Raw genomic sequence first — 14,756 nt, forward strand, 5'->3', positions numbered from 1 at the left:
CCCTTCTCCCAAATCATGGCTGAGATACTCTCGTTTGAAAGCTTCAGCCACCAAAGTTGGGTAAAAAAATTCAGCTATCCCCTTTGCTGGCCAGAATTTGAGAGAAACCCTGTGGAGGAAGAGTGGGTGGAAGGAGTTTAAGAAGATGTGAAAAAGGAAGAAAAAATGAACGAAAGGTGAACTCGCTGGGAGATTAAAAGTCGTAAAATTAGGGCACCACTTTCCCAATTTCTCAGCTCTATTCGTTTCTTACGTGCTTCTGCACTTCCTCTTTTCCAGGGAATAACGTTCATTATGGTTGAAACAGCACGTGAGTCTATTATTAATCCAACATCTCTCACTGGTACTTTCGAACTCTTCTCGTTTACTGTAATAATAAACGTCGCGTCCTCAAAGGGAGAATGTCTAATGCATGTACTGATAGTTGTGTTTTCCAATTAAGATTTTTTTTTCATTTCATACCTTGATAAAGTTGAAAGTTTTTGACAGTTAATCAATTGTATTATGTGAAAATCTAATTACATAAATTATTGTCTAATACCTGTTGTTATCAGTGGAAATCCATAGTGACATGTGAAATTTTAGCATAAAAGCTCTACAAAAAATATTCAACGTGACGTATAAGTTTCCCTCATTTCAACAGCCACTTGTACTTCCTTCTTTCTCCTTACCATTTTAACTCTCTCCTCCTTAATGGCCAATCTGTAAGAGCAAGCGTGGCAGTCTTTACTATATGAGCACTATCAGGACAATGCTCTCTACATGAGTATCGACTAATGTCTTTGTCATGTTTACTGTCGACAAATGGCTCGCCCTCCTTTTTTCGTACACATATATCTTTGGGCTAGTGTACGGCTAATGAATAACGTTGTGGAGTAAAAGTAAAGGAAATAATAGATGAACTAACTACATGTACACGGTAAAGAGTGGATCGATGAGATAACGAGTTACACAACTACTAACGCTGCAACTGCAGAGACGTATGTATTTTATATATTTATGTTTTCTGTAGTGTACGGGCAAGCTCTTCTCAAACGACGATCACAATTAATTTGACTTTTTATTTTAGACAATGGAGCGTACTTGTTTTTTTAATACTAGTCACTGTGAGTTTTATTGTGTTAGAAAATTGACGTATCGAAATACTATGTATCCAGTAAATATTAATGGTCAGCAATAGCCATGCGTTTTATGTCACCATATTATAACAATATTGTACGATGAAGAAGAAATAGTCGATAAAATTATGAGGAACAGTAATAGGCAGCAATGGGTCATGATAAAGTGATCATATGCAACTGTGTGCAACTATGTGTAATAATCAATGACCTCTCTATATAAAAACGACAAACAATAACAAGCAATTATGAGCCCATAAGAATTAATGATACAATCGTGAATAGAGATGATAATGTCATGATAGGTACTGGTGGACGATGGCAAGCAACGATTAGTGCCAAAGGTAACTAATGATTTTTGAAAAACTATGACAAAAAATGATTGATAATGTTGTCACGGGCATTGATTGATGATTATAGTAAATGAGAAATTACCAACGACATGGAAAAAAAAGTAAACGATAAACGAGAAAAAAGTAAACAATAGTGAAATCGTTGCGAGTGCTGATAAAGGCTTCTCTAAGTAGACTCATTAAACTATGATCTTTCAACTATTATATACGTAAGGTGATCTACTTTCTTTTTTATTATAGCTCAACAAATTACGGATTTATGGATCAGTAGAGCTGTTTTCCCTTATTTTGGTGCATATTTAGTAGTCATCTAACTTTCTGTCAGTTCAGGAACACATGTGTTACATTTATATGTGGAGGAGACTGATTGGTGTTATACACTTTCGCACAGGTAAAAGTTGAGTATTTGGTTCGTACATTTTCTGCTTTTGTTAGATTCTGCACTTTGTTCAAATCCTTTTATAAGTAAATTGTCAGCGCTACAGCTATAGCTATAGCTACAGCTACAGCTACAGCTATATATATAAATATCATGTATGTAGTTTAAAAAACAGATTACGCTCATCCCACTATTATAAAAATCCCTTTACACTGACAAAAAGAGACATTTGTGCAAAAAAGCCCTCTTGACCTGTAATTATAACTTCAGAGAAAATAGGTACACGAGACACAAAATGCAGGCGTTTTAATTTGATAAATAAAAAATATTCAAGAGACGAATATTAGGAAATTAATTTCACCATAAAATACGAACTGATTAAAAGTTATATCGTACAAACGATGCGTACGTGTACATGGGCATGTGGAACGACTACTGAAAACACTGTGAAAATTCAATTCTGCTTCGTCTCTTTGAGCGAAAATATGCTCTTATTATGATATTTACTGGGTTGGCATATTGTACAGATGCAGCAACTAGTTCACGAAAATTTTCATGAAAATAGACAATTGGCCTGCAGTGCGTACATTTGCAAAACGAAAAGCAGACCAAAGCAAAGTGCTTTGTTGAATACCTATGCGTAAACACCGCACGTGAGCTGATTTTTCGCGTATGTCTGCGGAATCCACTCGGTTGGAGATTTCAAAGGAAATTGGGCCACAGTTGGATGTATTATCTTGTGCCAATGCATCAGGATAAAATCCCAAATGTTTCATGATATGTAAAATTATTTCTTGCTATCCTAGTGGTACTGCACCAGCCAAGAGGCTTTTTCTAATGATTTATAAGTGTTTGTGTTTTTCGAAGAGGAAAGCAGGAGAAATATCGATGGAGCGAGGCATACACTTTTGCAGTTGAAACGATTCAAACATTAACTTTTTTTTTAGTGGTTTTCAAAAAAGTTTAGATAAATCTGTCATGTTTCTAATGCAATTTGACCAATTGATGCTCTTTTCCTAGTCCTACTATTTTTCTTTTTGACTTGATCGTTCATTTTTCTGTTCATGTTTCATTCTGTTTCTATGCATATATATATATATATATATATATATATATATATATATATATATATATGCTATCGCCATTGGCAGAGTAAAAAACCACTTCGGATTTAATTGTGACATCAATCACTAACACAGCAAAGGGAACCTTATTTTACATGGCTTCCGAACCATCGGACCACAGTTAGAATACGCACATCAGAAAGAAGATTCTCAGAAGTCAATACAGATAACAAATGTCTATTTTAATGTCACTTACAATTTATTGTGAAAACATAACATTCTCAGCAGCGCTAATGAATTTTCGTCGAAAGTTGATTCATACGCACACGTGTAAAGTAAAAGCTGAGTTGTTTCCAAGGGAAATATTACAAATAAAAATGAGTTAATTTATTTTTTTTCCAACGTATATTTATCTCTTATGTAGTGAGAAATAAAAAAAGTCAAGTAATAAAGATTCAAATTATTTTAAGAAAGTAAATAATTATGGAGATTTTTTCATTATGAATTGAATGACGCAATTAACGTACTTAACCGAGTCACAGGGCTAAATTGGTGCCAACTGCTTGCTATACCACCATACTATACACGACTGCTAGAGGCTATATAGAGCAGAAGTCTTTTCTCTTGAACGAGCGTTATAAGCTTCCGCTGCTGCGGGTAATAAACAGGCAATTTAATTATTAAAGCAGATTGCCAACTCCTGATTTTTTTGTCTATACTTTGCGGGTTGTATTTTCGTGCGTGGCATGTTACGCCCCTGTTGCAATGAGGATACGCACAATCGTCGCATTGGGGAGCTTGTATTTTTTTAACTTTGCCGCTTTTAAAATAAATTTGAAAGGTACTGAATGTGTTTTTAATCGTTAGATAACAAAATCGGAGGTGTAATTTATTTCAATATACCTACCAATTACGTAATGTTACAAGAAAAGGTTATTTAAGTCACAATTTTTGTTTATCTATTGGTAATTTAGCCATTTGAATTTCCAATTTTGTTGTAATCTTGTAAAAATAATTATTTCATAAAGACCAACTTATCTGATTTTTCATTCAATTAATTTTGTTTTCCAAAGGGGGTTTACGGAAAAAAGGGCTATTTTAAAAATTTAATCTCTTATTATGGAGAACATAACTGTGCCATATAATTATGTGGATTCTCTGTTGGGGATTTTCATACAGGAAAGTTTTAAAAAGAAGTGTGTGGGATGTAGAAAATTTATTTTAACCATGGAATTTTAAAGACAATTTCGGTTACTTCATGATAAAAGGAAGGAGTAGCAGTTCAACTTTTTTTGCTCGATATATTCATTATTATTATTATTGTTATTATTATTATTTTTTTTTTATTGTTGTAATTATTATTATTATATTTCTTTGTTATTAATATTTTTATTATTATATTATGTGAATGAGCTTTAAAGTGATACGCATTCAAATGGAATTTATGCACCTAGAAGGTACTTGTAAATAAAGTAAATACATACACGTATACGTAGGAGAGAAGGTGGTGAGAAGGATTCGATACGCGGTAGTAAATTATAGGTAAGGATGTGGCAGCTCAATTTCCGTAGCTTTTAAAATGATGGACTGTAAGTGCCGTACGTCCAGTGTCCCAGGAGTTATTCTTCTTCCTAATACTTTGTATGTACATTGGAATGAAAATAAATGTCCACTGTGATGTTTACATACAACAGCATACTTGAGTATGTTACATACGACAAAAAATTTTGAATAAAATAATCTTCAAAATGATGTATATTCCCAAGTAGCTAGTGAAACCAGTGCATGTTTATCTTTGGCTTTATGAAGGAAATAACGTCTTTAACGCCTTACTTATTTGTTTTGGTGTATACCAACGCCCCAATAATAGAGATTCAATTGTCAATCCATCATCATGCGCGAAAAACTAGTGACGTTCACATTTTCTTTCCAGAAAGAGGAATAAATGAATTATGTAGCCCAAGATGAGAAAAATTTTCTCTCCTGTCTTTCTCGTGGATCGATCGTTTCTGCTCTGTTGCGCGAAAATTCCCGTGGGTCATGTAAAATCAAAATCGAAAAAATGATACCTGCTACGACGGTATACAAAGGACAGCCTGGTAAAATCGTTTTGAGGCTACTGTGAACGTACAGTATTACGTGTAAAATAGAAGTTTGATCGATGTGTGTAGTATGTGTTATGTATCTTTTTTTAAATTTTGTGTAGAGTATATACAACTTCGTGTTTTTATAATGAATCTACCAGTAATTTTACGTATTTTATTAAGTAACTTTGAATGCCAAATTAAACTTTAAAGACAATCAATAGTGTGAATAAATCCCATATGTATTAATTACTGACATCATATTAATTATGCATTTTTTCCAATTCAATGAAAAGGTTATAAGAATTTACGTTCAATGAGTAGGTATAGCCCGCAGAGAAATAAGAGAGGTATTTCATTTATTGTAGTTTGTCGTACTTCCTCCATTTTTTAATAAAATTTTTTGTAACAACTAAAGAACGTTACAACAATATTAAGTTATCTCACTGAAATTCAAATTTATAAACCATGTTTATTAATTATTCGTTCATATTTTTTCAGCCTATAAAAGTTTCAAATCCATGTGTGGAGAAGTTTGAGTAAGATAAGTTTCCGGTAAACACTTGATTTAATCATAATCAAGTGAGCTTTATTGCCATTAAAGTACAACAATACATAATGATGCCCATATTTTCCCCATAAAATCAATTAAAATAGATGTAACCTTTTAAGTTTTTTCACAAAAAAGTTTTTACACAGTGGTGTAATATATTTCGAGTATGAAAGTGTAATATAAATAAGGACATTTGTTTACTCCTTGAATGTGCAATTAAGTCTGAGGTATATATATATATATATAAAAAGAAGGTAGATGAGCCCCACGAGAAACATTTCGTACATATGCATGCATAAGCACATTTATTTAAAACTTATCACAGAGATTCTGGCTCGCTCGCATTCGCTTATTCAAAGGCGTTAATTTCTCTGATTAAGTCACTTCAAATAATAACTTCAAAAACTTGTTAGATTATAAATTTTTATTTCGGATTTTTTCATACGATTTCTGTTTGTGGTTCGAGGGCGAAAAGCGGCACTTAAATTTTGTGCCGTGGGTAAGAAAAATAATGTAGAGACAAATTGTCCATTGGAATCGAGGAATTCATCAAAACAGTTGCTGATCCAACATATGCAACGTGTTGCTGAGTGTGATAACGTTAATTCAATTCAAAATACTTTAACTGCGGTTTCTACAACTTTTACTTCTTTACCAAGGAAGAAAAATCTCGGATCCAGCATGCGCATGTATACATGTAACATATTGAAATTAAAGATTTTGGAAAGAACGTTTTTTATTTTCATGTTGGAATAAGTGAAGTATCATTAGTCTAATGACATTAACAAGTCATGCATCTTATCAGTTTCCGTGGCAGTGGCGTTACTAATAGTTATGACTAATTTGGATCACTTTAGTGCCAGTGCTGAGACAAATAAATTTAGTCCATCGGACTTTAGTTTGTGTTCAACATTTCTTACAAAAGCCACAACTGTCAGGCTGTCCCGTAATGAACGTATTGCTATCGTGGAGTTGCTGTACTTGTGTGTTAATGAAATCAATGTATAAAGTGAAGCAATAAAGCTGATCTGATGCAAGAACAGAATACATGTGAATATCTCTTCTTAAAGTTTTGGTTTAATATACAATGCTTCAGGTAAGGAAATTTTGTTTATTTCACCGCTTGAAATCGCTCTGTTTTGTGTTGTTTAATCATTTTTTCTTTAAAATTTTATCATCCTTTTATCTATTTAAGAACACTAATAATGTTTATTCTTCGCACAGTTGAATACTTTACATATCACATGGTGCACATGCCACACTTTTTTTTTTGGGACGAAAAATGACACATACTTAATTTTTATCAATTGTTTTGTTTTTTGAGTCCACTTGTTTTTGATTATCTCTTCAAATTTTGTTTCAACAACAAATTAGAGAGGAATATCTCTATTTGAGGTTACCTGATATATAAACTCCTCGTTTAATATCACCTGTAGTCTTTAAAAACATTTTTCTAGCCCTAAAATTTCCTTCTTTCTATCTATTTTTCCTCAACTGCTCAATTTACTTTTTTATTCCTTTTTTTGTTTTCAACTAGCTAACTTCAACATTTGTGTTGAACATCACTGCAAATCCTTACAACTTCAGTGTTTTATTCGATTATTTTTAAACTGAAACAAAAAAACAAATTTTTTAGAGTAATGCTTTTCCTTAACTATTTAAAAATATCCCTATGCCTTCACATTAACAAGATAGCGGTTTCAATTGATGCCACTGGTTTCCTAAGTACCTGAATTCCTTCTCCATTAATAATATCTACTTTTCACTCTTAATCACGATGTTTTAACAATAATTTTCAACTTGTTTTTTTTTAACTCTCTTTGTGTTAATCATTGCTGCACAAAAATTTGTTTAACCTGCTCAGTTCAGATGATTCGATGTACTGGATTTACTTATCACGTAACTTTATCTTAAGTACCTCCTTTGTATCATATCTCTTTTTAGTTTCTGACACATTTGGAATTTTAGGAATATCGGTTTCTAGTAATTTGAAAGTCATTAAGTTATTAGTTTTTTTACACGCTGGTAAGAATGTATTTTTCAGAAAAGTGTTATATTGATGTACGATAATAAATTTTGCATTTATATACTGATAAAACTAAGAATATCCAACATTATTTACCTATATTGTCTATCCAAAAACAAGATTGAGTATAGCGAAAAATATTAATCTCAACGCCCATATAATTTTTTGGTTACAGTACTGGAAACACAAGCTCAAAAATTTTTTAGCAAGTTTGTGCAAAGCTGAACTGTCACAGTGTATCAACAGGTATGTACTTTTAGGTATAAAAAATAAAATAATGCAAATTAAACAGTTAATTGATACATTCGATTCCATTATTTTTTTAAATACCAGCAACCATCCATAGCTCCAAAATTTTCGAAAAAAATTCAAGAATGCTACCTCACTACTGTTACAACAACTACGGTTTCACTCGTTGCTTTTACTGTATCGGCACTCTGTTACTTCTTATTACGGCAACGAACACCTTTGACATATTTCAACCAGGAAAAATATTTTCGGACCCAAATGGTAACTCATGCCCATCGCCGACGACTGAATGTTCCAACTATTTTGGCTACTCGGTCGCGCTCTACGTTAGCCAAAATAATAAAGCTTTGATATTGGTTGGAGCACCGCGAACAGATTTTCCACATCAGATCTGCAAGCGTGAACAAAATCTTAAGCCGGGAGCCGTCTATCGCTGTCAGATAATCAATGGCATATGTCAGAAATGGGATCTCATTAGCACCATGAAAAACAAGCTTCGTCAAAATAGCAAAGTTTTTTGGCTCGGGACAACTGTGCTTGTGGAGAATTCAACCAAACCTACGATTATGGTAAGTAGGGTTTTTTCTGGTTATAAACCAACTAAAGAATTAATGAGTGTATTTTCCTCCATCTACGCGCGTATAGTTGCGTGTGTGTATTGAGGTTTGATGGTTCGTTTTGGGGGTATCGTGTATTACTTTAATGAGTAATCAGTAAGATTGTCTAACAACATTTTTAAATATTCAAAACAACTAATTTTTTTATTTATAATTATTGATCAAATTTTTTATGAAAATTTCTGCAATTGTGAAAATACATCTCAGTTGTTAATTAAATTGAAAGTCACATTAAACTAAACCACAAGCAACAGATATGGGTATGGAATATAGTCGATTCTATGATTTCAAGCTCAAAAGAGAAAATTTTTAATTATTACTTATAACAAATCATTCAATGTAATTATGTGTTGGCTACAACAAACACTCGATCGTACGAACACCATCAGTTCATAAATCATCAGAAAAATTTTGCATAAAACTAATTACTTTCCAAGTATGTTCCAAAGTTTTTTTGCAATAATTATATTGTATCCGAATAATAACAATAATTGTTCAGGTAAATGTCCCTATTCGTGGAACGTGTCCCTTTTCATGGAAAATAAAAATTTATGTATTTGTTATACAACTAACCTGATAAAAATATTGTGGTAGTTGTATATTTTATGCATCTTCATGAATTCACAAGAAAAATTTCATTTTACATACAATAAATGACCAATTTTGAAGATAGTTCCATAAATAGGGACAAAGTAGTACATAACCTATCTTTTGAACTGTACGTATTATGGCACAAACTTCAACCAGGAATTTTTATATTTCTAGTAAACAAGTAAACTACATAATTATTTTGGTTAAACAAAATAGTGTTATGCAAGTGAAAAAGCTTTAATTGTCTTAAAATATTATAATCAATTAACGTTTTTTGAAATGTTTCATAAATAGGGACATAATATGAATCAATAGGTACAACGTTTCATAATTATGTACATTTTGGTCTTATAAATATACTTTTTATAAAATAAAGTATTTTAACAACTAAGAACCATATTTAAAAATTAGAATATTAATGATAAATTTATAGCGCACCAGCTGATACCAAAATTTCTACTGTTAAAGCTCACATGTAAGAAAAAAAATTAAAGATGTAAGTGTGATGAAATTTGTTATCATAATAGGGACATTTACCTTATAACATATATCCAAATAATAATAATGTGTATAATTATTATACATCCATTTAATAATTACACGTATGTATTTTTAAACGTAGGCGTGCGCGTCGTTATGGAAAACTAAACTAGAGGACAAGCCGATTGGTACCGTCAGCGGAATATGCTTCTCCGTAAAGGTAACAGAAGAGTCGTTCGTAAATTACGAATTATTAAATAAGGTGGATCACCACTTCATCAACTTAAGACTTCATAACATGGGCGAAGCTGGAATCTCTGCTCACATCGTAGAGGCAAACCATGAAACCCATCGTTTGTTAATTGGAACTCCAGGTGCATTTGATTCGAAAGCTCCGGTTTTCACGGTCGAGGGTAACCATTCCAAGTACTCTACATCATCACACAACTTGAATCCATTCGAAATTCCTGGTTCAATGAAGAACCACGACTATTTTGGTAAGTCACTTGGATATTCGTGACTTCTTTTGCATTCTAAGGCCACTTGCCTTCTCTTGCAGCCCTATTAATTATTGCCTCGAATTCAACTACGAATTTTTTTTTTTAATTTCGGAATATTTTTACTCAGTTATACAATTTGTTGAACTATAATAACTTTTTCATTTTTCCATATCAGGTTATTCAATTACATCTGGTTACTTTTACAAGAAGAACGAGCTTCTCTATGCATTTGGAGCTCCTCGAGCGAGCGCTTTAAAGGGCAGAGTTTACTTTTATGAGAAGAATCTTCAAGTGATGAGGCTCGTCGTTGAGGGTGAGCAGTTTGGCGAGTACTTTGGTTCCAGTCTCACCGCCTGTGATGTCAATGGTGACGGAAGAGATGACTTGATCGTTGGTGCCCCTCAGTGGTCTCGCGAAACTGACGAGGGCCGTGTGTATGCTTACGTCTCTAAGGGCGAGGTAAAGTAAATCAACAATCTCAAAGTTTATTTGAGACTTTTGAGAATCTAGAAAGTATCGTGGAAAATTTTCGAGACATTCAAGTCTCAGAGATTTGAAAAAAATTCTATAGTCTCGAGTCATGACAATGGTCCTCGAGATCCCGAGAAGAAACGAAAGGAAGACTTTGGAAAAATTTTCGAAGCCGAGACTTTCCAGACGAGACATGGTACATGCCTAAATTTGCTTTTATGATGTAAAAATAACTGTCAAGATAAAACTGATGTTGGAAGGACAATGTTCATTACTGTCAGTCACACGACTTTTCTGTTTTAGTTTATTTGGATGAAAGTTCCTCGAAGATGACAACAATCCTTGTGTGTAATAACACAATTTATTCGGGAACTCAAATTTAAGTCATCTACTTATGGTCACGTGACTTAAATATTTTTTTTTTAATTCTTAGCCACTTTTAGTTTCTGAATTCTCTCAAGACCCAATAAATGTAATTGAGGGAACTTCATATCTGTTGAAACCACTTGCTAACATACAGCAATAAAGTTCCTTTAAGATATTTTGAGCAAAAACGTAGCCAAATATTAGAGGATCGAGTGATGTATGTATTTGAGTTTCCATCATACAGTGGTTTTTTTTGTAAAAGAGATAGATCACATAACTTTCTCACAGTCGATGAATGTAAAATATACGTATTTACGTATAGAACACCAGATATAAAGCCTTTTCTCGTTCCCACATTTGAAAAACATATCAGTAACTTGGTACTCTACTAGACAGATCGTCACCAAAGTCGAACTTCATCCCCAGAATGTGAAAAATATTACATTGATTATGTAAATCTAAATCTAATAGTTGTACTCAAACAGTTCAACTGGACTATCCATCGCATCGATGGCAATCGGACAAAAGGACGCTTCGGGACTTCGGTGGCCTGTCTGGGTGACATTGATCACGACGGCTTGAACGACATAGCGATAGGAGCACCCTACGAGCGGAACGAAAAAGGCGAGGGCCTAGGAGCTGTCCATATCTACAGTGGCAGTCGCGATCGTGACCTGTTGCGGCAGCACATGCAACACATACCTGCCTCGGAAGTGTCGAACACGAGGTTGCTAGGATTCGGGTTCTCTCTGAGCGACCCAGCCCGTGATACAGATGGCGACGGCGTCCCCGATCTGGCCGTAGGCTCCCACAAATCCGGGCATGTGGTCCTCCTCATAAGTAGACCCGTTTACATGGTGAGCGTCGAGCTCCAGCACAATAGAAGTTCGAGCATAATATGGGACAAACATCGTTTTGATTACTCTATTTGTGCCAAGTACAATGGATCCAACAACACCTTCAGTGAGTATTTTATTTTACCAGAAAAAAAACCCAAGATGCTTAGACAACGTTTAATTAGATGCTTAGAACCCATTACAATCTTTGGTTTTTCATGAACTAAAAAAAAATCATCAACTTATTCATTCCACATCAAATGTAATTGTTTCATCATTTTTATTAACCACTCTCACCGCTATTTATAATTTTTCATGGCTTTAGAAACTTAAATCCATTGTAGTAATTAATCTAATGGCACCATTTTTCATTTTCAGAGGTGGTTGTTAGCGTGATGATGTACGAAAGTAACAGGCAAAGCCAGAACCATCGAAACGTACTCAAAGGAAATTTATTCCACTCTGTACTTCTGAACCTGAAAAAAGGACTACTGGGGTGTGAGACTCGATACTTGTACTCGAAAGTAAGACAAAGTAACTAGTATTTTTCTTTTTTTTTCCTTGATAGAAATGAAAAATTGTGTGCATTTTCTCAGGACTTCGTAGACAACATAACTAACCCGATTGTACTCGAGGCAAAGCTGACGAGCGGGTTAGCTGATAGGAATGAGATACAAATTCATCCAAAATCAAAAATTACCGACATCATGAAAATTGCTTATGCCCTTGACTGTGGCGAGGACAATACGTGTAGTTCCGATTTGAAAGTAAGCATTACGAGTAGTCTCGTGGACGCTAACAATAGCTACGTTATGGGCTCGGAGTCAAACGTAAACTTGACCATTTTCGTGGAAAATATAGGAGATCCCGCCTATTTACCAGAAGTCTTCATTGAAATAGAAGAGCCGATCACACCAATTAATCGCACTTGGTTTGCGGTATGGAGGGAATCGCACTGCGAAGATAAAACTCCGGGAATGATTTGTGTAATTGATAGTCCTCTTCGATATAATGTAAGTGTGCCATAATATATTAAATAGACTACAGCTCTCTCAAGCGTGGAATATAATGTACACGAAGTTTTCCTACGCATCCTCCAGTTCTTGTATTTACGTCAAATATTTTATTCACGTATAGTAATATATTCTTACGAGAATCATCTTTCAGATGACCATACCTTTAGAGCTCAACATGAGTGCTGTTCAATATACTGATCTACAGTCGTTTGAATCACAATTCAAAGAAATCCGAGTCAAGGTTTCCAGCCAAAGTGAGGAAATCAATCCTCGTGATAATTTTCAATCATTGAAAATCAACTTCAAAGTTGATGCAAACATCAATATTGTCGGGTAGGTGTGCCGGAGCAAATCATTGTACTAGATCAAGATTTTGATAGTGCACCTTTACGCTAAACGTTTACATTCATGAAATTGTATGTTTTCAAACAAACTAAATTAAAAACAATCAAAATGAACGTATGACTTTTAGGAGGTTCCAAAACAATAATTACTCGTTCATGGAGAGTGAAGTGATACAAACGCATTCTAAAAATCTTACTCTCCATCACATTTATGACGTATACAAATTGGGTATCACGCCGATCCATAAGGCTGCTATTTTTGTCAGTGTTCCCGTACGGTTTCAAGACCTGGAGATCGCAAGTATAAGCTACGTCCGGGTTTCCATCAAAGATCACAAATATAGTTGCACCAGCGATGAAGAATCAAAGAATTATTCTTCCGATGAGAAACACAAAGTGGATACATTCATTTCTCTCGATGAAACGTTTTCTATAAACTGCGCGAATCCTAACGTAGAGTGTCAAAGACTTCGCTGTGACATTGATTCCTTTCTCGAAACGACGTCTGTTGCAGAATTGATTGTAACAATAGATTTTCGAATATCTGAGGACATAGGTTCGTTGATCCACTTAACTAGACCCATACAATCATTTGAATGTGCTTTGTTTGCACAAAATTTCATTGATCTTTATTTTTCAAGTTGAGGCAGCTAAGGAAAAAAATATTACATTCGTCAGCCAAGCGTACGCCGAAATTATTACGCCAAGTGTTCAGATGGACCCCGAAAATAAAAATCGACGGATCGTGCACGTATCATCACTAATTTCTAGACAAAAAGATCATTATACATTACCAACAATATTTATTATCTTGCCAGTGTTACTTGGAATAGTATTATTATTGATTATAATTTGGATCCTGTACAAGGTAGGATTTTTCAAGCGGAATCGGGTGGAGGACTTGCGAGATTCCAAACCAACAGAAGAAGTAAGTATATAATGTTTAGTGTACAATTAAATATTAAAATAATGAGGAAAGAAAATAACGGGGTTTTTTGTAGCAGAAAAATACTGGAGATATCACTAGTGGGCGAACGGAAGAAGTCAAACCCACCAAGTTGAGGGTATGAAATACTCTTTTGATGTATGATGTCATTTTAATCAGGTAAACAATCACCAGAAATATACACAGAAGATATTATGTGGATAAATTGTACTTATAAATTAATTGTTCAAGTGGTACAAATTTTATTTACTGTCTTACTACATAACTTTATCTGATTATGTTAGTGCAGTAACCATGTGAAAAACTGATAAAATGAAAAATATCACATAAGTTACCAGCTTTAAATGTTTTGAGGTTAGAAAAATTTCTGAGATTCAGGACTATGTGTTTATGTTAAAATTGTTTGTTTTGTAAACAAGCATGATGTATCCAAAAAATTTTATTGAGATGAATTACAATTTAATAAAATTTGAAAACTAGTAGCTATCGAAATCCGCATTAACCTTAAAGTTAAGTACTTAGCTTCCAGTGAATCAATAAAGTATTTTATTTGATAATAATGCCTACTTACTGATCATAATATTCTAATTTCAAATAAAATATTTATACTTTTGATCAAGTACAAAACTAATGGACTTAGTATGTACGTTATCCGAAATCACCAACAAACTTTCTGTTTTTGTATGAATAGAATTTTGAGTGTGATAAGGTTATGGTATCGATAAGACAATGAAATTAATTATACCTTACGTACCGATCTCTC

The 14,756-nt window shown here is 33.7% G+C and overlaps 1 protein-coding gene across 1 annotated transcript; it reads left to right on the forward strand.

Annotated features, from left to right (window-relative positions):
* Positions 1-7,755: 7,755 nt before the first annotated feature.
* On the forward strand, positions 7,756-14,239 carry LOC106638869 (integrin alpha-4). Its single transcript, XM_089594430.1, has 11 exons — positions 7,756-7,823; positions 7,911-8,395; positions 9,657-10,011; positions 10,190-10,473; positions 11,337-11,814; positions 12,066-12,211; positions 12,284-12,700; positions 12,855-13,036; positions 13,176-13,603; positions 13,689-13,975; positions 14,049-14,239. The coding sequence occupies exons 2-11, from the start codon at positions 7,952-7,954 to the stop codon at positions 14,115-14,117; spliced, it is 3,090 nt and encodes a 1,029-aa protein (XP_089450556.1). The 5' UTR covers positions 7,756-7,823; positions 7,911-7,951; the 3' UTR covers positions 14,118-14,239.
* Positions 14,240-14,756: the final 517 nt, after the last annotated feature.

The sequence above is a fragment of the Copidosoma floridanum genome, unplaced genomic scaffold (assembly GCF_036245765.1).
Source record: "Copidosoma floridanum isolate Cflo_tuat_1 unplaced genomic scaffold, Cflo_Japanese_pri ptg000021l, whole genome shotgun sequence".
Taxonomy (NCBI): Eukaryota; Metazoa; Arthropoda; class Insecta; order Hymenoptera; family Encyrtidae; genus Copidosoma; species Copidosoma floridanum.